This window comes from Sinohyriopsis cumingii, unplaced genomic scaffold (genome assembly GCF_028554795.1).
Source record: "Sinohyriopsis cumingii isolate HCF-2022 unplaced genomic scaffold, ASM2855479v2 utg001176l, whole genome shotgun sequence".
Taxonomy (NCBI): domain Eukaryota; kingdom Metazoa; phylum Mollusca; class Bivalvia; order Unionida; family Unionidae; genus Sinohyriopsis; species Sinohyriopsis cumingii.
In genome coordinates, this window is record NW_028315968.1 from 3,219,577 (window position 1) to 3,247,173 (window position 27,597).

The 27,597-nt window shown below is 35.0% G+C and overlaps 1 protein-coding gene across 2 annotated transcripts in view; it reads right to left on the reverse strand.

Annotated features, from left to right (window-relative positions):
• LOC149772783 (sodium- and chloride-dependent neutral and basic amino acid transporter B(0+)-like) overlaps positions 1–27,597 on the reverse strand; it is a 49,349-nt gene that overhangs the window by 14,943 nt on the left and 6,809 nt on the right. For both annotated transcript variants that reach the window (XM_089947283.1, XM_089947282.1), the window contains exons 2-10: positions 22,197–22,398; positions 14,294–14,425; positions 13,532–13,659; positions 12,559–12,752; positions 11,321–11,459; positions 9,828–9,962; positions 9,103–9,206; positions 6,343–6,467; positions 2,979–3,091 (exon numbers count right to left, since the gene is read on the reverse strand). In XM_089947283.1, the coding sequence (XP_089803409.1) occupies positions 2,979–3,091; positions 6,343–6,467; positions 9,103–9,206; positions 9,828–9,962; positions 11,321–11,459; positions 12,559–12,752; positions 13,532–13,659; positions 14,294–14,425; positions 22,197–22,398 (1,272 nt within the window). The remainder of the gene's footprint in view (positions 1–2,978; positions 3,092–6,342; positions 6,468–9,102; positions 9,207–9,827; positions 9,963–11,320; positions 11,460–12,558; positions 12,753–13,531; positions 13,660–14,293; positions 14,426–22,196; positions 22,399–27,597) is intronic.

Genomic DNA, 27,597 nt, shown 5'->3' on the forward strand with positions numbered 1-27,597 from the left:
TCGAAGATATGATGCAGTCTCGACAAACTGTACAAGAAGTTCTCAAAGCTGGGTTTGGACAAATATTTGCACCGCTAGTTAAACCCACAAACTAAATTGCATAACGTGCAGAGACTACTAGAAAGGCTAGAAAAATAACAGCACAAGATGTCTCAGCGCTTTGGGGAAAGAGAAGAAGCACCTGGTCCAGTTTGTAAGATAGTAAAACGTACTAATGATACCAGGACGCCAGAAGAGCAACTGCAGCGGATATTACGCACTTACTAGGACGGGTGGCTGAAGTCAAAGAAAAAAAGGACCTAAACCTGAAAAGCCTCCACCCATGTATCAGTCAATTCTCGAAACACGAAAACAAAATGCTAATGAAAAAGACCGTCACTGGATCTTGGATGATCCCCTCTATGCAGAGTTGTCACCACCACTACCCCAAGTGGCAAACTGTAGTGACTAAAACCATCGCAAATCGTAAAATGAGTATGGTCCAGGTGAGTATTCCTAAAATGTACTGGGTTTTAACACGCCACTGGTGAACCGTTTGAGTATTATAATGTAATACTTAACTTGGCTAATCCTGAGAAAACTCAGGAAGCACTGCAAGAGATGACAGTTTTTATGAATCAAATGGGCAGGGAAAAAACAGAATTTAATCCAACCTCTGAAGCTGAGCCAGAAGAATATTCAAATGAAGCAGCCTCTCCACAACCAAAACATGTACCTCCAAGGAAAAAACTTGGAATCTCATACATTGAAAAAAAAAATAGACAAACACGTACAAACGCAATAGGAAGAAAAACAAGGAGATCATATTGGTGAACTGTGCGACCCAAATGACCTTCGGGATCGATTGGAAATGTATTTTGGGACCAGTTCGTGCAGGCGATAAGAGATCTGAAGTCATTAACGAAGGTACATTGATTTGTCTGCGGTTACTCACGAATGATCTTATGGTCAGAGACACACATCGTGCTCTGATGCATGCACTTTTAAAAGACACTCGTGATATATACAACAATGAAGACGAGATCTGAAACAATTAAGACGGTGCGTGGGGAGAAACTTTGGTGTGAAACACTTCATGATTTTAGTGTTGTTGTTGTTGTTGTTGTTGTAGGGTTTAACGCCATTTTTCAGCGCACGATAGGCTATACCTGGCGGCCAGTATTAATAGTGGAGGAAGAACCCGGGAAATCCCCGGAAAGAACCACCGACCCTCGAGAAGCTACTGGCAAGTTTTCTCACATACTCACATTGGCCGAATCCGAGACTCGAACCTACGCAAGCAGAGGTGAGATGGCAGTGATCCGTAATGGAGAGCGCTTTAGACCACTCGGCCACTCGGGGAACCTGTTTTGAGTGTAATATTTGCTTCAATGCAATAAGAGGTTGTATATACAGTCCAGAGTGTGACCTTGAAAATGACAATATCATCGAAGAAATCAGGATTTAGTGTGACTTCGTTTGCACCTGTGATTAGCGGGGAATCATGCACACTTGAGATCCAATTTGCGTCACTGCAAGTGTATTACAGATGTCCTGGCGCAAACTGGTATAATTTTAAATTTTCCTCTGTCAGCTACGGCAGAATGGATCAATGAAGAAATTCGCGAACGAATTTCGGTATTGACTGGCAAGGACTCCACAATTTCCATTTGTTCCCATCAGAGCACACTTTATTCTGTCATTGGCATATAATCTTAGACGTATGAGGTCGAAATTGCAAGGTAGTTCATACGATCATTGTTAGGCTGGCCTGGCAACATTCCAGATGATAAAGGATGTTTACGTGAGGATATCATATCGCACCTAACATTTTGAGAATTATACCAACGACCCAGGTTAATTTAATTTGTGATGACATCAGTGGTAGTTATGAGGGCAGGTCTGAAACCTGAGACATAGTTATTCAGGGTTATATTCTGTTTAGGTTTTTTCAACCGCGGAGTCAGGAATTTTTAATAACGAATACGTAAGCAACTCCTGTGTATCTGCCATGCCATAATAATTGGCTGATTCAAATTATCTTTTTCCTTGTGGATTAAGACGGACAAATTTTAGATCTACAAGGTGAAACATTAAAGATACAACTGTCCAATAGAGATCGACCTGACATTAATAATAGCAATGACAGTCGTGGGGAGACGTAAAATACGTCTCCCCACGACTGGTGGGTGAATGAGTGGGTGAATGAGAGTTATCGATGTACGTGTTGCAAATTCGTAGAAGTCATAATTGAACTTCTCCGACGTGTTTGAATAATAATGTCCTACCATGTAGTGAAGGTTAGCGTTACTGAAAAACAACTTGCGAAAATAACACAAGCAATCAAGAACAAGTTTTGAGGTCACACTAAACTTTCTTCAGCTAATTGAAAAATACAAAAATATAGTTTCGACGTTGATGATTGTCTCGTGAAATAAATATTGCGGTTTTTTTTTTAAAAAAAAAATCTTATTTGGTAGTTTATCAACAGTTAGTTTGGTTCCCCACTTTAACAAACCAAAAGGCCGTGACGTAGTACAAAAATGTTTGTCGAACCGTGTTTGGTTGTTGAAACCAGTTTCAATCATGTTATCGATCTTTCAGATGTTTGACATTTGGAAAATAAATTTAATTTATAGAGAATAACAAACAACTTGATCAGAAAAGGCATTTTACTAAACATGTTTCTCGACTTGATAATAAAACGAGGATTTAGCCATTAAACAGCCCATTTCCACCCCACCCCCCACACCAACACAGCGGTATTATGGATGTCTAGCGTTTTTTGGCAGGTCCCTCGGTAACTCGCGCCCCCGATTATAGTGCAGTCTGTGATTTTGGACCCCGATGTACGCGAATTATCGAGGGAAAGGTGTTCCATGTTATACCCCTCATTTTGCTACCAACCAAGTGTGGTCAGCAGATCAGTGGCTACACTGCATTTAAAAAATATTGGCATAAATCTTTATCAACAACAAAGAAAAAATCTTATTGCTTACTTCGCTGTCGAGTCCGAGAGTAAAAAGCATGAAGAAGAAGAGTATGGACCAGAGATGAGGCGGTGGTAGTGTAGACAGTGCTTCCGGGTAGGCTACAAAAGCCAAGCCATATCCTGTGATAATAATAATAATAATAATAATAATCTGTATTTGTAGCATTTGCAAAGGCCCAGATTACATGCATGTTGATAAATACGGTACATCCCACAAAACATAACAACTCTAACTTTTGTTGACTTTGCTGGATAAATAGCAAGATTATGTAGGCTATTCATTATATTGCTGATGCTCTGGATAAAGTTATAAAACTTTTTGTGATTTGCATTACAATGAAAGTATGAAGGTTGATAAGCCTTTCTAAGGTTATCATGCATGGGATATTTAACAGACAAGTGAAACTCATCGTCTAAATCTGCACAAGAATGACACAATCTTTCAACATAGGCCATTCGTTTTGTTACCTACCTATATTTGCCATTGTGGGGAAGGTTCCATTTCTAAACACGCATAGCAGGCTAAATAAATACAAAGCGTTCAAATAGTCTATATAGTACTGACAACTCATGTTTTATCTGAACTTGTTTTCGAATCGTATTTTATCCATTGAATACATCTCTCCGTTTAGTTTTTGTTGAAAAATATCTTTACAACGTTGTTTAAACATAATGCAAAATAGTTTTTCATCATCCACCCCCTTGCAATCCCCAAATCTCTCCAATTCCGTATGAAAACAATAGATTTTTAACTTTATTTATCCGGCAATCACAGTGTTCGCCCCATGTCAATTGTAGGTTATAGCTTTGTCTGGGAAATCTGTCTTCAGTGATCTTTAACAAATTTGGACCAATATTTAATAATTATTCTATAACTCACTGCTTGCATTGGTATTATAACTCATTATAGATACAAACACTTGGAGTGACTTTAGTAATGCAATTAATATATTTGCTAAATGACATATAACAATTTCAACATAATTCACTTTATAGAGAACCCAAATATCCGACACTTACTTCAAAACTGAAGTTTTTTTAGAATCAAATATTTGGAATAGAGTTTTGTAGACAGTTTACCAATCCGATTAAGTATAGACTTCAAACAACTGTAAGGTGCCAAAAGATTGTGCTACTAGCGTTTCTGACAAATGCCGTGAATTTTTAGAAGAGAATGCACAGCATATATATATATATATATATATATATATATATATATATATATATATATATATATATATATATATATATATACTGTCTTTTATCAGACACTCAACAAAATACCAGTTTTTCATGTACTCTCAAATATCTCCCTTTTCGAAAGACTACAATTTTAGTTTCTCCAGGTATATCTCTAGTTTCCAGCTGTTGCAGAATCCTTTTTGTTTAGTTAGTACTCTTTGAAGCTGAGTAGCAGTAATACTAATAATAATAATAATATTATTATTATTATTATCATTATTATTATTAATAGCAGTAGCAGCAGCAATAATAATAATAATAATAATAATAATAATAACAATAATAATAATAATATTATTATTATTATTAATATTAATAATGATAATAGCAGTAGCAGCAGCAACAACAACAACAACGATAATAATAATAATAATAATAATAATAATAATAATAATAATAATAATTATTGGTTACTGCATTTGTATGGGAAAATATGAACGAGTTATTTGGATGGAATATTGCACGACCTCGGAAGTGAGGAATATCCATTGGACAAAACGAGTTCATATTTTCCCATACAAAAGCAGCAACCTTTTAATCATATGCTCATATTTTTTATTCTACCTAAGGCTTAATTATATACACAAAATACACTACAAGGAACAAAGTAAATGAATGCATGCCGTATTCCAAACTAAATACACAAGCGCATATTCATCATTACACAACAGAAACATTATTACTGCGCACATAACTCCGCCCAGATAAATTTGAACTTATTCGTGCGCTCGACATAACTTTCGTCTTGTTAAAATTGAAATTTGTAGTCATATTGTGAATGCATGTGCATTGCAACAACTTTTCCATTTGATCTGGAATTAATAAGTTTGGGTATTTTTTTTCGATTGTACGAAATTTCGTGATTATGGACTGGATTTGTATGGGACAATTCCACATGAAATACATGGGATTGAAGAAGCTTTGGAGAAGCGTTTTGACAACTGCAAATGTGTTTCTGTTTCTGTCATTGAATGTTTGCTATCATAATGTGGGAAAATATGTAGTCTTTCAATTGCAAGTATCAAAAAGACGCTATTAAATTTAATGCTTAGTTCATTTTGAGTGCAGTAAGGAGGATGTAATTGCAATTATCATCAGAATTACATGCAATTTCGAAATGTGTAATCAAGATTGAGAACCTATGACATGGCTCGTAATTCGGAATTGCACAGCTAAGAAAGTACATTTTGAGGAAATTCAGATGTAAAACCGTAAGTATATTTTTTGCCATTCTTATCACCAGCTAAAGAAGACAGTATGTTACTTGACACTTATATGTTATTTGTAAGGATCCTTTCTTGAATCTGTTGTATAGCTAGCCTAAATCTGAAACATTGTATCAAGAAATTTAACGCGGAATCTGCCAAATCAACTGGTATGTGGCAGTCCACACAACATCTGCTTTAGTTCACTCAGAAACAAATTTAAAGAACCACAACGTAAAGAGCCTACTACGCGATTATACATGATTTGTTTACAAATCAAAATGCTGGCGTCTGCGTTCATTGTTTTTTTTATACAATAAAAGGTAGTTCTTTTATGCACGTGAATGCAATATGTGTATTTTCACGCGAATTCGGTATCGGGTAATATTACACGAGTCTGACATTGTAAAGTTAACGGAGAAAAATGAGAATATATTAATGAGTATTTACAATAGAAATGGTAAGAAATATTACTTCAATTATGTTCTCTTAACGAATACACATACTTAAGCCAGTAAAGTCCTTGAATAATTGCCGTTTGAACCGAATGTAATATATATCACTAGTAACATCTCATTTTCTATTTTGTTTGTAAAAAAACATTAACACCAAACTTCTAAAAGATGAAATTTCTCAGGTCTATCCCTGCCTCTTATGATAAAGGATATGTAGCATGTATGTTCCCGGATTTAATCATTCAAAATATGACGTCATGCAATAATACCGTATTTATAAGAATAGTGTCATTGGCTCAATGGCCATTTCATGCATCTGACAAATGTTCACATGCAATACTCTATAGATTTGAAATAATATCTTCCTAAAACGTACAATCTATATCAGAAAATTTTCAAAACACTTCAGGACATTCATATATAGCTTATCATATATTGGAAATACGTAGTATAGTCGATTCTAACTTACCAGCCTTAGCTACGTCCTCTATCCCTACACCAATATCCTTGGCCATTCCACCAAACGTCATAAAAATGACAAATCCAGCAATTACACTAGTTAGAAGGTCCATTACAGCGATGACCATGGCGTCTCTGAGGATATTAAAAGAAAGAGACAGAACAACTTTCGAAATTTATATAAGATTCCTGATATTAGTGTTTTCTTCTTTCTCTCATGCTTAATATCAATATAACCTGGCTCACAAGAGCTCTCAGAGGATATATATATATATATATATATATATATATATATATATATATATATATATATATATATATATATATATATATATATATATATAATGTAGTTGTTTTTTGTTAGTTTTTTAAACAAAGTATTCCATTACATACTATTGTAATTTAACATTGCATGCTGGACTTAACCTTGTCCAAACATTGAGTTCCTTTCTGCTTGACCTGAGTGACTTTTTTAATAACAATTATTTTATTTTATGTCAACAGCTAATACATAGCTAAATTATTCTCTATTTGTACGAACTTAATGTCAGGATTTTTATTCAGGTAAACAAGGAGTAAATATCTTTAGTTGGGTCGAGGTTTTGGAATTTTCTAAGTGAATTTTACAGGTTATTGTGTTGTAAGTAAACAGGGCTCATTAGATTTATTCTAGAAGGTTGCTTTTATTAAGTAATTTTTAAAAATAGAAAAGGCTAATTATGACCTGAGGTCAAGTACAGAACTATTTAATCTAGTGATTGTAAGGACTTCGTCGTTCTTGCTATTTACATCTAGCACTTTTAAGTTGTATGATATGTTGTGACCAGGAGTTTTGGGCTGGGATCTTATTTATGGTTCAAATTATTGAATTTAAGCGACAATTTTCTCTTGACATGCAAAAGTACTCTGATAAAATTCTTGGATAAAGACATTCATTGGAAGTTATACTGAATTTAAATCTGCATTCATATTGCTGTGATTCACCAAAATACTGTTGATACAGCAACAATTCAATAGCTACCACAGACACGTCATCGACTTTAGTTTTGGGATATTTTCTGGACTATTACTACATTTTCTTAGGACTTTAAATTACTGGGACTGGTGTCTGGAATTCTTGGATTATTTAAAGACTTAATTCGCAATACCGTACGTTATTCTGTTTCTCATTCTCATTTTCACTTCGTATTGTAGGTTAATAAACATCTTGTTAAATTTTACAAAACTTGTTGTCTTTCAAACTGTTCTGTTACTTATTTTAAGAATTGTAACTACATATATATATATATATATATATATATATATATATATATATATATATATATATATATATTATATCTGTGTGAATGAATGGATGGGTGGACGCAGGGATATACCAACAGACAGACATACAGGTAGGTATATAGATAGATAGATAGGTAGGTAGAGATAGATAGATAGATATATAGATACATAGACAGACAGACAGATAGATAGATCGATATATATATATATATATATATATATATATATATATATATATATATATATATATATATATATATATAATATTGAAGAGGGAACATAACGATCTATTATATTCACAAAATATATGGAACCAAGTGCTACATCGCAAAAGTATATTATACTGATTATGGCATTTTAAGAAGACAGTGAAAGGTCATGTCTAGAAAATCTCATTTTACGGTTGAGAATAGCATGTACGATGTCTCCCATTTTTAAAACTGCAGAATACAAGTAAAATCATCGCGAAATGTTTTAAAAAAAAGATATTATCTTAATTTCTCAAGAATGAAAAGGAGACAAATTTGCAAGTCAATCAATTTCAATAAACGACTGGGATATGTTTGGTCTGCCTAAACTGCATCACGGCTTTGAAGAATATGTGACAAATAGCTAGCAATATCTCTTTATATTATTATGTCTATTATTATGTCAAAGTAAATAAAATCATATAATAAAAATTTCAAGAAAAACATGCACATTATTTTCACTATCGGACTAAGCTGATACAATGCCTAATAATCAGGCACAGTTTTGAAGAAAACAAAAGAGTTAATTTTGGTTCCATATGTATTTATGCATCGTATTACTGGAAAATTACAAACTCACAAAGTAATGTGTAAACATATTTTTGAAATTGCTTAATACTACCCTTTTACGTGAGTAACTAAGATGCAAATATATTTCAAAATATTTAATACAACCCTTTTTGGTGAGTGACTAATGAGATACAATCTACACAAAATATTCTATAAAAATGATCCAATCTCTTTCTTGCTAATCTATTACTATATGCCATATATAGGAAGGTATATTGTAGCTACTTCCCCTGCATATTGATGTGTACGTGACTGGTTGCAATTAGGAAAAGTGCTCTGTGTGGGTGTTTCTTCAAACACCTGTCCTCATTGTCGTTTATCATTTAACCGTTTTAAAATAAATATTCCTAAGTATCATAAAGAATATCCCTAAAAGGAGAACGTTTGATCTAGCTAGAAACCACAGTTTCAAACAAATTATATCCCTAGTAATAAAATGAAAAGGAAAAGCTAAGTTAATATTTAAACCTACAACTATTTTAAATGTTTGTTTAGTGGAAACGTTCGTCCGGCTTTAATGATAAATGTTTTTCGGAAACAGAAAAGCCCTAGAATAGCGTTTTAAAAGCAGACTTAATTGCAAAGATAAACCATGGAATATCGGACGAACGTAACACTGTATGCTTGTGCCAACTATAAATGCACCAATATACACCATAAACGCTTACCCATATACTTGATTCTTGAATTTATTATAGCTCCCAAACATGATGATGCCACCAAAGGATACACTAAGAGAGAAGAACATCTGACCTGCAGCTGCTACCCAAACCTTCAACAAAGGTAAATATATAGGACTTACAGTGGGCATGAATAGAGGTAAATATATAGGACTTACAGTGGGCATGATTAGTTCTTTTCATTGCTCTTTTGCGAACTCTATGCAGCTGCAGTTGGATCAGAACAAGTTTGCAAACGACGATTTAAGGTCTTTTTTCAGTGTTCGGCAAACTTTGCTTCGTATACAATTAAATAGTAACTATCTATAGAAAAGAGATCTGAATCTCAATTTAAAAATGTATTGAAACAGAACGTGAAATGCCCATGTTTGGGCACAGTTGACTTGGCAAAGACCCGTGACAGGAAAATCAGCCGAAATCAACCCGATTATGTAAGTATAGCTGTATTTTATTTCAAGAAATAATTTTGTGTGCTAAGGGGTATCAGCGCATCTATAAAACTTGTTAACTTTCATCAAGTATCAATTCGAATTCATAGAAGCAAATCCTTCTTTCAAATGATCGTTTCAAATTAATGCTAGAATACATGCCATAAAGCCTTCCTGATAATGCATTGTATTTATATTTGAAATATTGAAAGTTCATCGTTCATTTAGATCCACAGGTAATTAACACTCTGTTAATAGCAAGAACAGAGTATTGACCTGACTCACCTTGAGATCCAGCAACTTTTCCCATTTAGGAATGACAAAATACTTCACTCCATCAATAGCTCCGTCAAGGGTAGCACCACGGACCAGCAGGATGAGTAAAATTACATAGGGAAATGTAGCAGTGAAATACACAACCTACAGAGAAACAGAAGTCACATTAATAAATTGCTATATATCTTGATGACATCTGACGAAAGTCTTGTCTGGCCTTCCGGAGTTCGAGTCTTCTTGGCTTGGCCACTTGGCGAAGCATAGAAGACAGGTTGCAGTCTTGATGACCTAAGTATGTATTCTGAATGGTTAACGAAGATTTTGTTTTGTTTGGGGAAGAGGTGTTGATAACTAAGGTCGTGTACAGCGATTTTAGCGTTTCTCTAAGTGAGCGTGAATTCGTATTCGACAACCCAGAGCGACGTTTGGCTCCTACTAATAACCTGTATAATCAGAGAACGGGCTTTCTAATATTTGTCTCATTTTATATCTAGTGCTTTTGATATTTGTCCCTGAGTATCTATTGTGTAGGAGGTACATATGTTTACAATCTAAAACAAACATCTTGATCTCCTTGGCGATAAGAAGAAAACAACCGTCAAGACAGAACTTTGGTAGATCCTCAATTTGGTGTATAATATACAATTGGCAAACCATTTTAGATTTTGAAATGTTTAACATTATTTTCTTATGCCGATTAATGAACTCTGTTTAAGCTTAAATGTAGCTGAATGTCAGTGATACGCTTGCTCGAATAGAGGGATTAATAATATGATGTCCGGACACATACCCAGATTGAGCAGGGGGTACATAAATCAAAATTTGCAGTATAGAGTCTCTAGTTCTGTCTGCTAGCGAGACGAGATTTATCCTTCTTCTTTGCATAATGAGCAGAGCTGCGGAAATTTACATTTACGGATTTTTAAAAAAAGAGTTTATAATTCTAACTGATTTTTTTCCCAAATGAAGAGGTTTGAGCCAAAGCAAAAATATATCGTTTTCACACAAACAGGTCACAAGATCAGGAAGTTAATGCTCTCATCACTAACTCTATTATACATGTAACACTTAGCATTCATATTCTGTTGATTAAAGCTTTGTCTTGTTAGCTTGCAGGAAGGAAGTTCTTTTAAGAAGTGTCTCCTGTTCTGCATCTCCAGCTAAATACTAGTTACACATCAAGCACTGGACAAAGAAAACCTATACATATTTTATGTTATAGACTTTCTTTCGAATGTGTATTTAGAAAGCAGAAATGGAGAATACGAACTGGTTCAAGCATAAGGAAATTAAATGAGTACACAAGCTTGTATGTGGGACGTATGAGGCATAACTGGGCAGTTTATTCTAAAAGAAGGATGAAGAAATCTTTATTGTTCATGTGAGTTCTAAATACAATCGTCAATAGAAATCATCCTAAATTTGGTTATTAATTTATGTATATGAAACAAAAAGTTTTCATTCGTTAAATCAACTAAGGTCATGTATACAGTTAAGCATACCTTTCCCGATGACTTGATTCCCTTGATGAGACAAATGACGACAATGATCCAGGAGAGAAGGAGACAGAGAGCAAGTTTCCACAAAGGAGGTCCTACATCTTCAGGGTACATGTTGGTGGCCTTATGGATGACCTCCTTACTAAAATGATATAACATCAGAAACGTGGAAACGGATTCAAATTAATACAAGATTCCATCGGAATCTTGAAAACTCAGTGTTCGTTTACATTTGCTGGATATTAAATAGTGGAAACTTTGGGAGTCATATTTGAATATAGAGTCAGATAGGTAGATGTGAGAGTAAAGTGTTATCACCACTTAAAATATGTGGTACCTTTTCTTATTTTATCTCTATTTGGGTCACGTATGTTGTTTGTTTCCTCTATATGCAGCCAACAGAATGGACGTGGAATTATTCAGTCAAATAGAGCGTTGGGGATTTCTAATGTGTGCAGTTCTACTTTTTTATGTCTTGCTCTACAGCCGGTATGCCTGGTACATTAAGTTAGAGAAATACGTGCACATTTAGAAAAAGTGTAATGGTATTGTAAATTTCTTTAGCCTGCAATATAGTTTAAGAGTGTTAAGAACGCTAGAGATCGATGTTATGTTATTAATGTTATCTTGAAGATGACTGCATAGTTTGTACACTCAGGTATTTACTGATCCTGACGATAAGATTATCGTGTGACATAAAAATATGTAAAGTAGTAAGCTTGCAGTTTCTTGATTCATAACATTTGAAAACGCATTTTATCAACATTGCAGTGCAGTGTCAGGCGATACAGCCAGTTACAGGAGGAGGGTCACTGCTTGAACATTACAATGTCATTACAAGTGACAGGCTCTACCATGCGATTACTCTTTGCCTGACACAGTGAAAGGTATAAATTATGTGTTTTAATGAAGAGAAATATCAAACGGTAAAAGTAGGACTGGCCATGATTGCCTGACTAGCATTGTATGGGTATTAGAGAGGTGCCAATGGAGGATTGCCTGACTAGCATTGTCTGGGTATTAGATAGGTGCCAATGGAGGATTGCCTGACTAGCATTGTCTGGGTATTAGATAATTGCCAATGGAGGATTGCCTGACTAGCATTGTCTGGGTATTAGATAGGTGCCAATGGAAGATTGCCTGACTAGCATTGTCTGGATATTAGAGAGGTGCCAATGGAGGTTTGGGTCCATATGCTGTTTTCAGATTGAAACTCAAGTATTTAATATTTATCAACTTACTTAAAGTATAAATCAGCCACTGCCGTTGGTTCCCCAGTATAACTGGTGTTGGTGCAGTTGAAAGGAAGACTTTCATCAAACGTGGCATTTAAAGTGCAGCGACAATCTGTGAAGTTGTTAGCAATGACCACTGGATTATTGCAATATTTCAAGCGTTTGGTTGTCTGTTCTACACAGCCATATTGCTTCCACTCCTATGATATATATCGCAAGTTAGACAGATAGTAATAATTCATTTTCAAATTTACAAATAGCATCTCAAAATTGATCCATCTGTTGATATATATATATATATATATATATATATATATATATATATATATATATATATATATATATATATAGAGAGAGAGAGAGAGAGAGAGAGAGAGAGAGAGAGAGAGAGAATTAGATTATTAGATCGACATGCATGTATTTTAATTCACCTCAAAATTTCCTGACGAACATTAGTTGCGATGATTATTACTAGAAGCCAACACTACACTTAGACATTAGTTGAAGTTGTAAATATAATTGATGTTTGGGTTCCATAAGCAAAATACGACAAGGAAAATGGGAAGATTGTAAAACCCGTTATTGCTAAATTCTTATATATAAGTATCAGATTTGTAAAAGGCAAAGAGTTGTTATCATTTGTTTAATCGCATTTTAACAAAACCATGATGTATAAAATACATACAATGTATACGCCTGTGTCATTGTAATACATGGAAAGATTAAAACGATAACTAGCGCTGACTTAGAAAATATAAATTATCTGAAAAAAAAAGATAGTGAAGAGCATATTTTCCATTGAACGGATTTCTACTTCTGCTTGTTTTCACGGCTTAATATTGCAAAGATGAATGAAGAGGATGAATGAGAGTGACTGTTCTTTATCAAAAGCTATATATAATGAAAAGTACGAGTGTGAAAACAAAATCGTCAGGTGGTTCATGTTCTTTTGCTCGATTTCGAACGGTAAATGTTTTACCTCTTTACACACCGTCCATGGAAGTGTCGCCTGCATTGAGGCAAACAAGTAGTACAAGGTGTACGTCATGATGACGTTATAGTAAACAGTTGCGACGAGTGATATCAAGCCCTGGGCAATTCCGATACCTATAATAATAATAATAATAATAATAATAATGATAATAATAATAATAATAACAACAACAACAATAATAATAATAATAATAATATTAATAATGATAATAACAACAGCAATGACGCGAGAGATAACACTGACAATGACGAAGATGATATACTGAATACCTTTCGCCATTTGAACAACAGGATTTGCAACTTATGGAAGTGTAGAGGTGCAATGGTAATTGATTATTTAATGGTTGAATAAGAAACAAATGAAAACAAAACAGGCAGGAAATGCCATAGTGTAATTAAAAAGGCTGTTAGGAAAAATACATTCCCATTTATCAGGGGTAACGATGATAATTCTTAAATAGGCAGTGTTTGAATCTTAAAGTCTTAGCTGCTCAACTGTAATTGACAAGATAATGCACAAGGTAAATACCAAATTTACGACTAATTTCTAACGACAGAGATGACATGTATGAATGTGTGTTGTTTCCTCTTTACGAGGAGGAATATACGGATAGCAACATTGTCATAAATAGTGCAAGGCTTGTTCCTTCCACTTCCTTTATGCTTAGGTTTTTCAATGGTTCTGTAGAAGAACAGACAAATAAGGAAAGGGAAAAGACGAAACGATTGTGTTTGTACTGGCTCGTACCCTTTCCACTGGGGTTCATAGCCCAAACGGCTGTAGGCCCCTTGCCGGAATACTGGGACAATATAAGTTCCATGAGGTACATCGGCTTGCCTATCAGGAACTGTAAGATGATGTAGGCGATCAGGAAAGCCGCTGAAAGACAACAATATAACGTTGATATTACTCAAATAAGATTAATTTTCTCAGTTTCAGACGTAATAGTGCTGCATATTTATAAGTCTGATTTATTACATACGTGTGTATGTATGTGTGTGTGTGTGTGGTTTTGGATTTTTAACGTAGATTTTATAATTTTTCAGTCATATAGCTACGATGTCTACAGTGTGGCAGTTTATAGTGATGTCTAGCACTGGGGCATCATGTCACAGACATGTAGCTTGATGTCCCACCCAGTCACATTATCCTGACACCAGGCCAACCAGTCCTAACACTAACCTCTTAATGCTGAGCGCCAAACAAGGAAGCTGTTAGTATCATTTTTGTAAGTCTTTGGTATGACTCGGCCGGGGTTTAAACCCACGACTTCCCGCTTCCCAGGCGTACGCTCTGACCATTAGTTATGTAACATTATATTTGTACAATACATCTGACACTATATGATGAAGACTTACCTTTTTCTATCCGGATTTTTTAAATTATGCTATAGATAACATTCCAGGCATATTCTATGTAGCCTCTTCAATGCTCTTTATCACTGGATACTGAGCCATCTCTCTCTCTCTCTCTCTCTCTCTCTCTCTCTCTCTCTCTCTCTCTCTCTCTCTATATATATATATATATATATATATATATATATATATATATATATATATATAATGGGATTATATATTCATCTTGGACTAAATAAGGAAGGAATACAAAAATTATTACATGGACATCATAGACCTAAACAGATACAAAGAGCGAGGGACACGGTATGGGTGTGACATATTCAAGACTTGTAGCTCCAGTGTGTTAATTGCTATAAGGGATGAAACCAAAAAGCAATTGCATAATACCCGAGTTCCTTACATTACCTTGCAGACGCTTACCAACAATGACTTGCATATATGACTTATTGGTACAGTATGCTAGATAGTTGGTATTGGCACTGGGTTACCTTTAAGAAACGAAATAAAATAAAACCCATTGATAAGTTAAAAATTTATGTCAAATATCAACTCTACATGACCTTACCGTATAAAGACACGAGAAACTATTGGCGCGATTGCTATTTTGCATGTACTATCCCAAACATGTATACCAATTTCGCTAAGCTACCAACTGATCAGCTTGCACTGTCATCGGTTCAAGTGTAAAATGAGAATGAATTCCGTATATATGTTACGTTGCAAGAAATGTTGCAAGGAAAAGATGTTGCTACGCAACAATGTTTCATACTAAAAAGTGACATTAGATCAGATGATCTTTCTTCGACAGAACGTTTCTTTAGAGACGATGTCAATTACATTCAACCTATTTGGGTAACCGAGGCAGAAAAAGTAAGGTACGCTGACATGTTGATAGTATTTGGTTCATGCAATCCCAATAGCTCAAAAGATGAACAGTACCGATACACTGCAACCCAAATTTGTTCAGATTGGTGGGACTGGAGTTATCACAGATAAATAGCCATTACAAGAAATGTGTTTTTACAAAGTAAATTCATAAATACTTTTCGTAATGCCAGAAAAACACCCAACACAATGTTTACGTGCAGACAGCTCGATAGATGTAATGCCTGAGGAGGAATAAGTTTTACATTAAAATAATTATCAAGATCAAGTAAACGTTCGGTAGGAAAGTTATTGTAATTTTAAAAGCATGAGCGCACATCGTACAAACTCTCGGTGCTGTATTCCATACCACTGCCATAGGTGTTTGCACCTAAGGTCGCTAATAGTGAGGTATTCTGAAAGAATAGCATACCAAATGGTTGATGCTCACGAGGAACCACAACAGAGTTGGACAATGTCATGAACCAACTAAATTCAATTTGGATTTTTACGTGCTTTATTATAACTTGATGGCCATAAAATAAGTAAAAGAAAAGAGCGTGAAGCATCAAGCTTTGCAAAATTAAACAAGTAATTTTTTTCCTATAATATAATGTGAAAAATTAATAAAAAAGAAATTATGATATTGGGAATGAAATCCCAAATAATCCTAGAATTACTTAAACAAGTCCTAATTTTTCAAGTTCTGAATAAACTTAAGTGCTATTCAAAAATAATTCCAACACTGGAAGTGTCGACGTGCCTTTGTCACCCCGTGTCGTGGTTTTGTTGGAGCATTATAATACAATCAGTAAAGATACTTATTTTAATTTCACTATAAATCTCAGTTATTGTCTCTTCCTAAGAATATAATTCTACACAATGATCGCTTTTTATTTCCAATTAATAAATATTTGTGTAAATAAATTCCAGCCGAAATTAAATACTCGACACAACAATACTAATAATTCCGCTCAGATATTAAAGCATGAGTGAATCATTTCTAGAAAACAAAACAAGGTTATATAGTTATCTACGTGACCTCAGGTCAAAACTAGTATTTTATATACAAAAAAAAATAATACCTAATGAAAAACTTCATTCTGGAAGGATCCGCATGTTTACGAGATAAAATCTTAGTTATAATTATAAAGTCTGTTAAACTAAAGAACATATAAAACACAATGTTCTTGACACATACAAATATATTAATCCTAATAGTTAACCCATGCTCACAGAAACAAGTGTAGGTATTTATTAGTTGCATAAAATATTTTATTAAAAAAAATAATTGCGGTAAAGTAGAAATGAATTTGATTTTAGACCCTATTAGCTGCAAAAAACGACTTTAGATAAACCACAGCTTATACTGAAAATAGAAAAAAACAAGCAATGCAAATAAAATATACATAACACCTCCCCTCATAAAGGAAAATAACATATTTTCTCAATAAAGCTTTCTTTAAAATTATTAGTCACATGTATAGGCAATAAAAATGTACATAAGGTTCAATCGTATAAATGATACAAAGTACACATGAACCAAATTAGTATTGTTTACACGTGAAAGTGCTTTTGCTATTAAAATTTTCTTTTCCCTCGACTTGACTGATGTCAATATTGTATTCTTGCAATATCAAAACTCCACCTAAATAATCTTTGATTTTTATTTTTCATCTTGCAATGCAAATAAGGTAGTGATGATCACCAATAACAATAATCGAAATAATGGATGAACTATTATACATTTGTGTTGTAAAGCCAATATCAATGCCAAATGTGTCTTCGCGATTGTTAAATACTTTCTCTGGTGCTTGTTTAATTTCTCAGAGAAATAGCACACTGGATGATTTACACCATTTTTGTCTTATACTGCACCAACCCCAACAACATTTGCACCAAGAGGCATTTTAAATTATGGACTGAAATTTTGGAGCTGAAAGAAATGGTCCACTCTTAAGTATGGCCTTTAAATTAATTGACAAATTTTTGCATCATTGAGTCTGTCAAAGAATTTCCGAATTGTCCCTAAATGACCTTTCTATGTATTATTGTAGACGATAACATCATCGAAGTAAGCATCGCAGTTATCTAGAGAAGATGTAATTATTATAATTAAACGTTGAAAAGTACAATGCAAACTTTTCACCCCAAAATTGAATCATTCTATATTGATAAAGTCAATCTGCAGTCACGAATACCGAGATTTCCTTTGCCCATTCCCCCAGTAGTTTTTGACAGAATAATTTCAGAAGGTCAAATTTAGTAACATATTTTGCATTTCCTATTTTGTCGATGCAGTCATCCACTCATGGCAATGAAAATGAATGTTTTAGTCACAATGTTCACTTTTTTAAAGTCTGGACACATTCAGAAAATATTATTTGGTTTAGGTATAATAACAAATGGTGAACTCCAGTCACTGTAACTCGGTTCTATGAAATCATTGTTCAGCAAATACTAAATTTGTTTTATTCTTCAAACATTCGTGTTTTAGAGTGTTCTTCCTGTACGCAGCTTGTTTCACAGGTGTTCAATCTACAATTTCAACGTCATTGTAGATTTTATTTGTTCGAGTAGGAACATCTGAAAAATAAGTGTTCAACTTTAAATAATAGCTGTTTAGTGCATTCTTTTTTTGTTGCTGTGGATGTGAAAGTTTCTGGTCCAGATTATTCATAATGTCTGCTTCCAATGATTAGTTACATTAAAGTTAATACAGTCCGATTGCATTTCATCGCTTAAATCTTCACAATGTGGGACAGGTACAACTAAATTTATTCCATCATGAACCGGGCTATGGATAAATATTGTGATGTTAACACGGCATCACTGGGCACAAGAGCTTCCGAGACGAAGTCAACGGCCAAGCGAATAGGCTGCCAAACAACTCAACGGCTACGTGCTCATGACCAAGGCGAACGACCAAGTTGGAGAGAATCGGTTGTGGTAAGGCTGAGAGTGCTTGGCTCCGCCAGGCGGCAGCTGCCCTAGACACACCGTACGAAAAACGACAACCATTACTCATCCCATACCGGCTCGGTCATCGCCCGGTTCAACAAGGGCCACGCTTTCCTTCGTGCACAAGGGCGAAAGTGGAAAGAAGAAGACTGGTGCTCAGAGCAGTAAGATTCGTGTCAGGAACAACATCATCATTGGCACCGGGAATGTGAGAACACTGGGAGTAGGATGAAAGCTTTAGGAGCTTACATATCAAATGACACTGGACAACAAATTTTTACAAAAGTCATGTTACTGAAATAAAATTAGTCAATTCTTATCAATTTTTATGTGCTGAACACGAATATGACAGTCAAATTGCAAAATTGGCTCTAGTTTTTTTGTAATCTGCAAGAAATTAATGTTTACATAACGAAATGCATTCCAATAGTAAAAGGTCAACTGTAATAGCCTACCTATAAAAAATCAAGTCATTGACTACATCTTAGATTTCTTCGCCTGTCTCTTGTACAGCTGTTCGGGAGCATCTCTGAGGAGTGTCCAGCAGTAGTCAGCCAGCATTGTAGTGGACCATTTTCCCTGGTATCTTTGTTCCATTGTTGCGATATCTTGATGAAAACGTTCGCCGTGTTCATCACTAACAATACCACAGTTGCTAGGAAAGAAATCCAAATGGGAATGAAGGAAGTGAATCTTTAGAGACATATTGCAGCCAAGTTTCTTATACTTCATCATCATGTCTTCTACTAGTTCCTTATAGTTTTCTGCCCTAACATTTCCGAGGAAGTTTGTAGAAACTAGGCGAAAAGCATTCCATGCTTGTTTCGCGTCACCTTCCAGCAAGTTGTTGAACCGGTCATCTTTGAAAAGCTCTCGAATCTGAGGACCCACAAAAACTCCCTCTTTAATCTTTGCTTCGCTGAGTCGAGGGAATTTTTCATGCAGGTATCGGAATGCTGGCAAAGTCCGGTCAATGGCTTTCACGAAGTTCTTCATCAAACCTAGTTTGATGTGAAGGGGTGGTAGCAAGATTTTCTGAGCCTCAACCAGAGCTGGGTGTTGGATATTCTTCTCTCCAATGGCTACATTCTGCCTGTGAGTCCATTCCTTCCTCATGTAGTGCATTTCCCTTGCTCGGCTATCCCACTCGCATAAGAAACACATGTATTTTGTATATCCTTGCTGCAGTCCCATTAAAAGGGCAACTACCTTCAAATCACCACAGAGGTGCCAGCTGTACTTGTTATACTCAATGGAATTCAGTAGCTGCCTTAAGTTATCGTATGTCTCTTTCATGTGGACAGCATACGCTACTGGAATAGATGGAAGAATGTTTCCATTGTGCAAAAGCACAATCCACAAATAGTCTCCATTCTTGTGGGTCATGAGTGATTTTTAAAGCATTCATGAGGCCCTCAATATCGGAACAGAATATCAGATTACTTTTCTTTCTGAAGAAAGGCTCCAATTGCTGGTGGCGCTTTCGATATGCAGTAATTGTGACATCTTCTTCTAGAAGATTCCATTGTTGGAGTCTTGATCCTAGCAATTCTGCCTTGTTCTTTGATAAGTCCAAATCACGAATCAGGTCATTTAGTTCTTCCTGTGTTATTCTGTGTGGGGTTGATGATGCACCACAGTGAAAATCTGGATCACTGCATGCTGATGGACCAGGAGAAGAACAGGTCAACTCACCTTTGTCTTCGTCAGATGAATCAAGAGAATATTCTGCTGGAGGTTCTGGAATAGGAAGTCCCTCACCATGTGGAACTGGTCTCAATGCAGACGGAATGTTTGGGTAGACTATTCTCGACTTCTTTCGCTTCGTTATTCCGCCGGAAAGAGGAGGAACCAAGCAGAAGTAACAGTCATTTAGGTGGTTGCTTGGCTCTCTCCACACCATTGGGACTGCAAACGGCATTGATGACCTTTTGCAATTCAACCACTGTGAAAACTGTGTTGTACATGTAGCACAGCATATATGCGGAGCCCAAGGCTTGTCTTGGTCACCAACCTTGCATCCGAAGTAAAGATGATATGCCTTCTTCACTTGAGAATTGATACTTTTCTTCTGGTTGGCAAATGTCACTTCCCCACAAATATAGCAAAAATTGTCCGTGGTATTAACACACTTTCGAGGCATTACTGTTCTTTATTGTACGTAAATGGATAAAATAATAAGTTTTATGTAACAGTAGCTTGAACTGTCTCGCACAACGTCTAAAATATTTTAAATGCTGAACCTATCTGATTGGGCTTTATATAGTACACTGCTTACGTCAGCTTCAGCAGCCGCCTGGCATTAGTATAATAGGCCTACACATGTATAGTACACTGCTGACGTCAACTTACTTCAGCAGCCGCATGGCATTAGTATTGCATTGCATCAGAAAATGATGCAATCAACTGTGGATGATGTGAGCATGATGGTATTATGCAATGTTACATCATTATTCCGGATGTTGCTGCAGTCCTACAGGAGAAATTTACACAGTGAAACATAGAAAATGAGGTATATGAATATCTTCAAAACGAGAGCCAATACAAATTTTTCACGGTTATATTCGTGTTCGGCACACCAAAATACTACAGATTAGGGCCTTTTCAAGTCAGTAATGATTTCACTGTTGACCAGTGTGATCAGACACCGCTGGAACATACTTGGACTTTGTGAGATACGACGGAAGAACATTGGAGAAACAACTACCTAATCCTTTCAGAAACCCAAATAATTTGAATAAAAATTAAAATATAACTCCAAATAGGTCACAAACACACATTTTCCAGTGTAAGAGCCCAACAGATATAAAACCTGACTAATGCGCAATTTCGGTAAACCGAGAATTGCGAAATGGAGACTGTTTACACATAAAATCACGTACTCCAAGCATGACTTTGATAAAAACCAATCATTTTGCTCCGAGGTTAAGATAATAAAAAAGGTTGTTTACTTGTCTCAGTGATTTGTGAAACAAGATCGAGAACTAAGTAAGGAATAGGAACAGTGTTTCTATTATTTAGGTTTTATGAAAAGATTTATGTGAAACTGAATTTTCTGGAAAATATCAAACTTCTAGTAACGAAAGTTATGTTAAATTAACATGTAATGAAATATAAAAAAATCTAAACTTGCAAACAGACAATTTAATTAAATCAAATATAAATTAAATCAAATATGTATAGCACAATATTTTTTAACAAGTTCGCTTATTTGAACATACAAATTCGCAAACAACTTTCGGCCTTGAACTCAAAAGTTAGCAAATATCTGAAAAGAAATGACAAATGTCAGGTATCCCAAAACTCTACCCTCAATCACAGACAAAAATCGAACACACAATGTGAACTTAGAAATACATAAAAGTATGTAAAATATAATTTTGGGAACCTGATTCTTTTCTTGTTTCTTTAGAAATAACTTTTCACACTAAGCGTAAGGTTAGACATACAGTATATGCGCTACGTACCACCTCCATTTGTATAGGCGAGGTATGGAAATCTCCAAACGTTACCTAACCCCACCGACATTCCTATACAGGACAAAACAAACTCCCACTTGTTGGTCCACTCTCCTCTCTCCACTACTTCTGAGTTTGCAGAGGGTCTGACGTCACAGGTTGCATGATTGCTTATATTAGATGTGCTACCATTTTGAAACACCTCCTCTTTCTGTTAGGAAACAAAAATGAAACTTTGTTATCAGTTGGCCATAAGCCTGATATTTAAAATTTATATGTCTAAAATCTATAGAAAACTGTAGGTTGTCGTTCTTAAAAAATAAAACGGCTGAAGTATGGGACATGTTTATTCCTCCTGACCATGGCTCATATTGGGTACGATTAGTTGATGGCGTTTGACTTTCTCTAAAGTTATCTAACAAAGACTCTCTCGCTTAAATTCCTGATTGCCAAATATTATGGAGATAAAATTTAATTACTTTTACAGTATTCGAAACTTGAAATAAAAACGAAGATTGAAACTTGGGATCTATGATCCGGAATAAATTTGACACATACCAGTAAATGTCAACAAGAGAGTTCCTTCATTAATTTATATGATCACATAGATGAGGGCGAAGAGATCTTGATAGTATTAAAGTTACCCAAATACTTCTTCCTTTTCATTATTTGCATAACACGAATATTATCAAAAGAAACCCAAATTTGTCTTCCTTTTGATTGCTTAAAAATCAGAAATTATGAACACCCTTTCACTACCTGATAAATGGGTTATCTCATTACTGTGATAAAGCCATGTTCTCTGGGAAAATGCTCTCTCTCTCTCTCTCTCTCTCTCTCTCTCATGGAATATATAACACAATTTTTATTTTTATAATTTCAAAAGTAGCAAGGACAATGCTAAGAAATAAAAAGGATAATGAAAAATATGTGACACCTAGAGAAATAATGCGACCTATTATTTTGTATCTCTTTATATTTCTTAGAAACGGATGTCTTAATTAGTAATCCATTTAAATCTCCAAGTACTAAAATACAAGGTTATTCCTAATCTGCTGTACGCACGATTATGTATCTTCCGCAAGGTTTGTACCTTATCATCTCAAAACTAGGAAATAAACAGTTATGATGATTTGCGGTATGAAGAAAACTTTATTAGACATTTCTAGCTTTTTTATCAACCAGTTGTGTATGACTAACATGTAAATCATGCCACATTTAATTTATACTGAATACTTAATATAGATTCTTCTTTAAACCTTTGATTCAACGTTTTTGAGACGATAAATGATTATGGCATAAATATATTTATGTATAATTATCTCTGTAATTTACCGACCTTTCTTTCACTTTGTCTTATATTTTACCAACCTCTTTCATCATTAGTTTGAACCAGAGGCGTAGCTATGATATTTTGCGCCCGGGGACGAACTATAAAAATGGCGCCCCAGCCCCCTCCCCGTTTAATCACATTTTTGAATATTACCCTTGTTTACTTATTATAATGTAACGTTGTAAGCCTCATTTTGGCGCCCCTGTACCTTGGAGCCCGGGGACATATGTACCCCCATGCCCCCCCCCCCCCAGCTACGCCTCTGGTTTGAACTGATGCTTTTTTCCTTGTCACACCTATGGCATTTTTTCTGCTTGCACTCCAGTAATTAATTACAATTAAGCTGTTTATAATTTTTAACCTTCCAAGAAATATCAGAGTTTATTTTTTGTTATACTGATTACTCTTAAACTGCATAGACCCAAACCTGACGTACCGTGCAATATAACGTTGGATCTGACCTTGACGTGCGTATATACGATAGTATATAAATATCTTAATTGAAGCTCTGTACATTGTATTTAAATGAATATATTAAGCTAGGACTCTGGGTCCAGTATATAGCATTTTAATAGGTCAAAAACTCTTTATGATACACTTATGATTCATCAAAAAGTTGTTTACTAGAAAAACATTTTTTGGGTGAACTTATATGTTGAATTAAGTGCACGTAAATTGCACATGATTTATAGTACGGTACGACAACTCTAGATATGTTACAGCGGTCGAATCTACTGGAGCGTGTCAAATCGGCTATTAGCATGCGTATTGCAAGAATCATGTAATTTAGTCCAAGGTGTTAGCAAATGAAATTATATTTATAAAGTTACACCTATATTCCCTATAGAGAAGAAATCATCGCCTTTATATGGTTTATATATATATATATATATATATATATATATATATATATATATATATATATATATATATATATATATATATATATATTCGCACAACACTTATCCTCCCCTGGCCACACGTTCAGTGATATATCCAGGGCCGGCGCTACCATATGGGCAAACTAGGCAGCCGCCTAGGGAGCTAATTTCAGGGGGGCGCATTTAATAAAAAAAATGTATTGTTTATAAATTTTGAAATTGATATTTTCCGGGTGGGGGCGCCATAATCTAACCTTGTCTAGGGCGCCAGATAGTCTGGCCGGGTCTGGGGCCGGCCCTGGATATAACAGTTATTGCAATTATTCCCAACCCCAACGGGAGTGCCCAGACCAGGAAAGAAAAGGAATCTTACTGGATACGCCGCCTTAGAACATTGAAACCCAGCGGTTTAATCCAAGAAGACTAGAAAAAAAAAAAAAAACGGGGGCCCCGAGTGGCCGAGTGGTCTAAGGCGCTCTTCGTTACGGATCACTGCCATCTCACCTCTGTCTGCGGCGGTTCGAGTCTAAGATTCAGCCAATGTGGGCATGTGAGAAAGCTTGCCAGTAGCTTCTCGTGGGTCGGTGGTTCTTTCCGGGGTTTTCCGGGTTCTTCCTCTACCATTAATACTGGCCGCCATGTATAGCCTATCGTGCTGAAAAATAGCGTTAAACCCCACAACAACAACAATAACAAAGAAAAAAAAACATGCACAAATAAAATTATCTTTTGCAGCCGACACAATTTCTTTTAAATAATTCTCTAAATTTGCTCAATGGCCTATGACTACTATAACATTGAAATCACTGGGATATAATCTGCGCTTACACAAATTCACATAAAATAACAGATGTTATGGCTCATCAATTTCTAGGTCAGTACAAATATTTTCTTGTATCAGCAACAAGCCGAAATAAACTAGATAACACATAATAAAGTTAAAAGGTGGAATTCCTATAGAAACATCCATGTAAAGTTTCGCAAACATAAACGCTTTTCTGTTTTATTTGTTTGTCTTGTCTATGTTTTGTATTTGGCTTTGCAAAAGACTCATTTAAGAGTCGAAAGCGCTCATGCTAGCTAGATACTAATACTATGGGTATACCAAATTGTAATCCGCCCATGGCGCAATAACACGAATACATAAACATTCTTTCAACTGCAGGCCTATAGATCAATGATGAGTTTCTACTCATTCGTTAATCATAAATGACTCATTCGTTAATCATAAATGACTCATTCGTTGTCATAAATGACATATGAAAATATCAATAAAAAGTGTTGACATTCCCTATTTTCTAAAGGAAATAAAAATGGTGCACAATTTCATCGGAATCCTTTCTTTTTCAGTCACCTCTCCCATCTCGTGCGTAAGGGACAAAGTAAGTTAAAATCTGGAGTGAGAGAAACACATATTGCGCTGGACGAAAATATTAAAACTGAACTTGTACCAAGTAACCTACAGTAATCTGGTTCGTCGTAACGGTATGTCTGCGCTTTCATTGGGATCTATCTACAGTGTTCATAATATCAATGATACATAGTTGTAACAGCCAGTCCATACTGTATGTTAAATTTGTCGGTCACGAGACACACACACTGTAGCTTATTTAATTTTTTTTATTGATGTTCTTTAATAAACTTATTATAGTATTCTAAAATTCGATTATTAATTATTAAATATATAATTGTCCAAATGGTCGCACCTCTCTCTCTCTCTCTGGATTATCGAATGAAAATACGTGCGTTGGTGATTTTTGCTTGTGTGATACGACGATGTCTCTGGACCTACGCAAGATGGTAACGTTTAATCAAATCGTCCAAAGGGGGAGGCAGAGAGAGATATTTGTATAATCTTTAGAAATGCCAATTAATGCAGAATAACGACTTAGGTGAACTGTAAATATATTAAAATATTTTCGTTCCGTCTTGTTGGTTCGTCATTTCGCTTAGTTTCTATTCCACGCTAATTTCTATATGCCAGCACGTGAATCCCTGACAGTTCATGTTCAGTGTATAAGAAGAAGCTACACTGTTTGAAGTGCACTACTTTCTTCATAAAAACAGCACTGCATGTTTAAATCAGGAGTGTGTCTTATACTGATTTAATAAATCTGAATAAAAATAGAAACTCAAAAAGAAAACAATCAACTTATCATTTTGCATATGTGATTGTGAACAACAGCAAAAGAAGTAGAACTATATTTCATAGCGGACACACTCGCAGGGATGTGAGGAGTTCATTCACTCGGTTAATATACAGTTGCTCGAAGCATATCGTAACTCTGTTCAAAGTGCAAATATGTGTATTTGTATGTCATATAAATAAAATATATGTGTAGTATGTACGATGGATTAATGATATACCACTCGTTGTATAAATATTTCATTAAAAGAAAACTTGGCAAGCATCGTTTCCTTTTAATGAAAAATGTATTTATCTCGTGGTATATCATTGATACAGCGTCCATATATATATATATATATATATATATATATATATATATATATATATATATATATATATATATATATATATATAAATTATTCATTGTTGGTTCATCATTTCGTCATTTTTGACGAATAACAGTCCTTTCAAGTGCACTGGATCCAGCAAGGGATCACGTGTATTGGACTGATTAAGATAAATGCAATAAACTGTCCCCGAACAGTGCAAAACTAGTATCTAACTAGCTTGAACGCTTTTGACCCTTAATGAGTCTATTTCAAAGGCAAATACAACACATAGACAAAACAATCAAATAGAACACAAAAACCATTGTGTTTGCAAAACTTTTCATATCTGTTTCTACATAAATTACACCTTTAAATGTATTATGTTTCAACTATTTTTTTCAACTTGCTGCGGATGCTGAAAAATATTAGTATTGACATAGAAATCGAAAGTTATGTCGAGTGCGCGACTAAGTTCAACTTTATCTGGGCGGAGTTATGTGCGCAATAATAATGATGTTATTGTATAATGACAAATCTGCGTTAGTGTATTTAGTTTGGAATACGGCATTCATTCATTTACGTTGTTTCTTGTAGTATATTTTGTTTATATAATTAAACCTTAGGTAGAATTAAAAAAATGAGAATATAATAAAATGGTTACTGCATTTGTATGGGAAAATATGAACTCGTTTTGTCGGAAGGATATACTGCACTCCCAAGGTCGTGCAGTATTCCATCC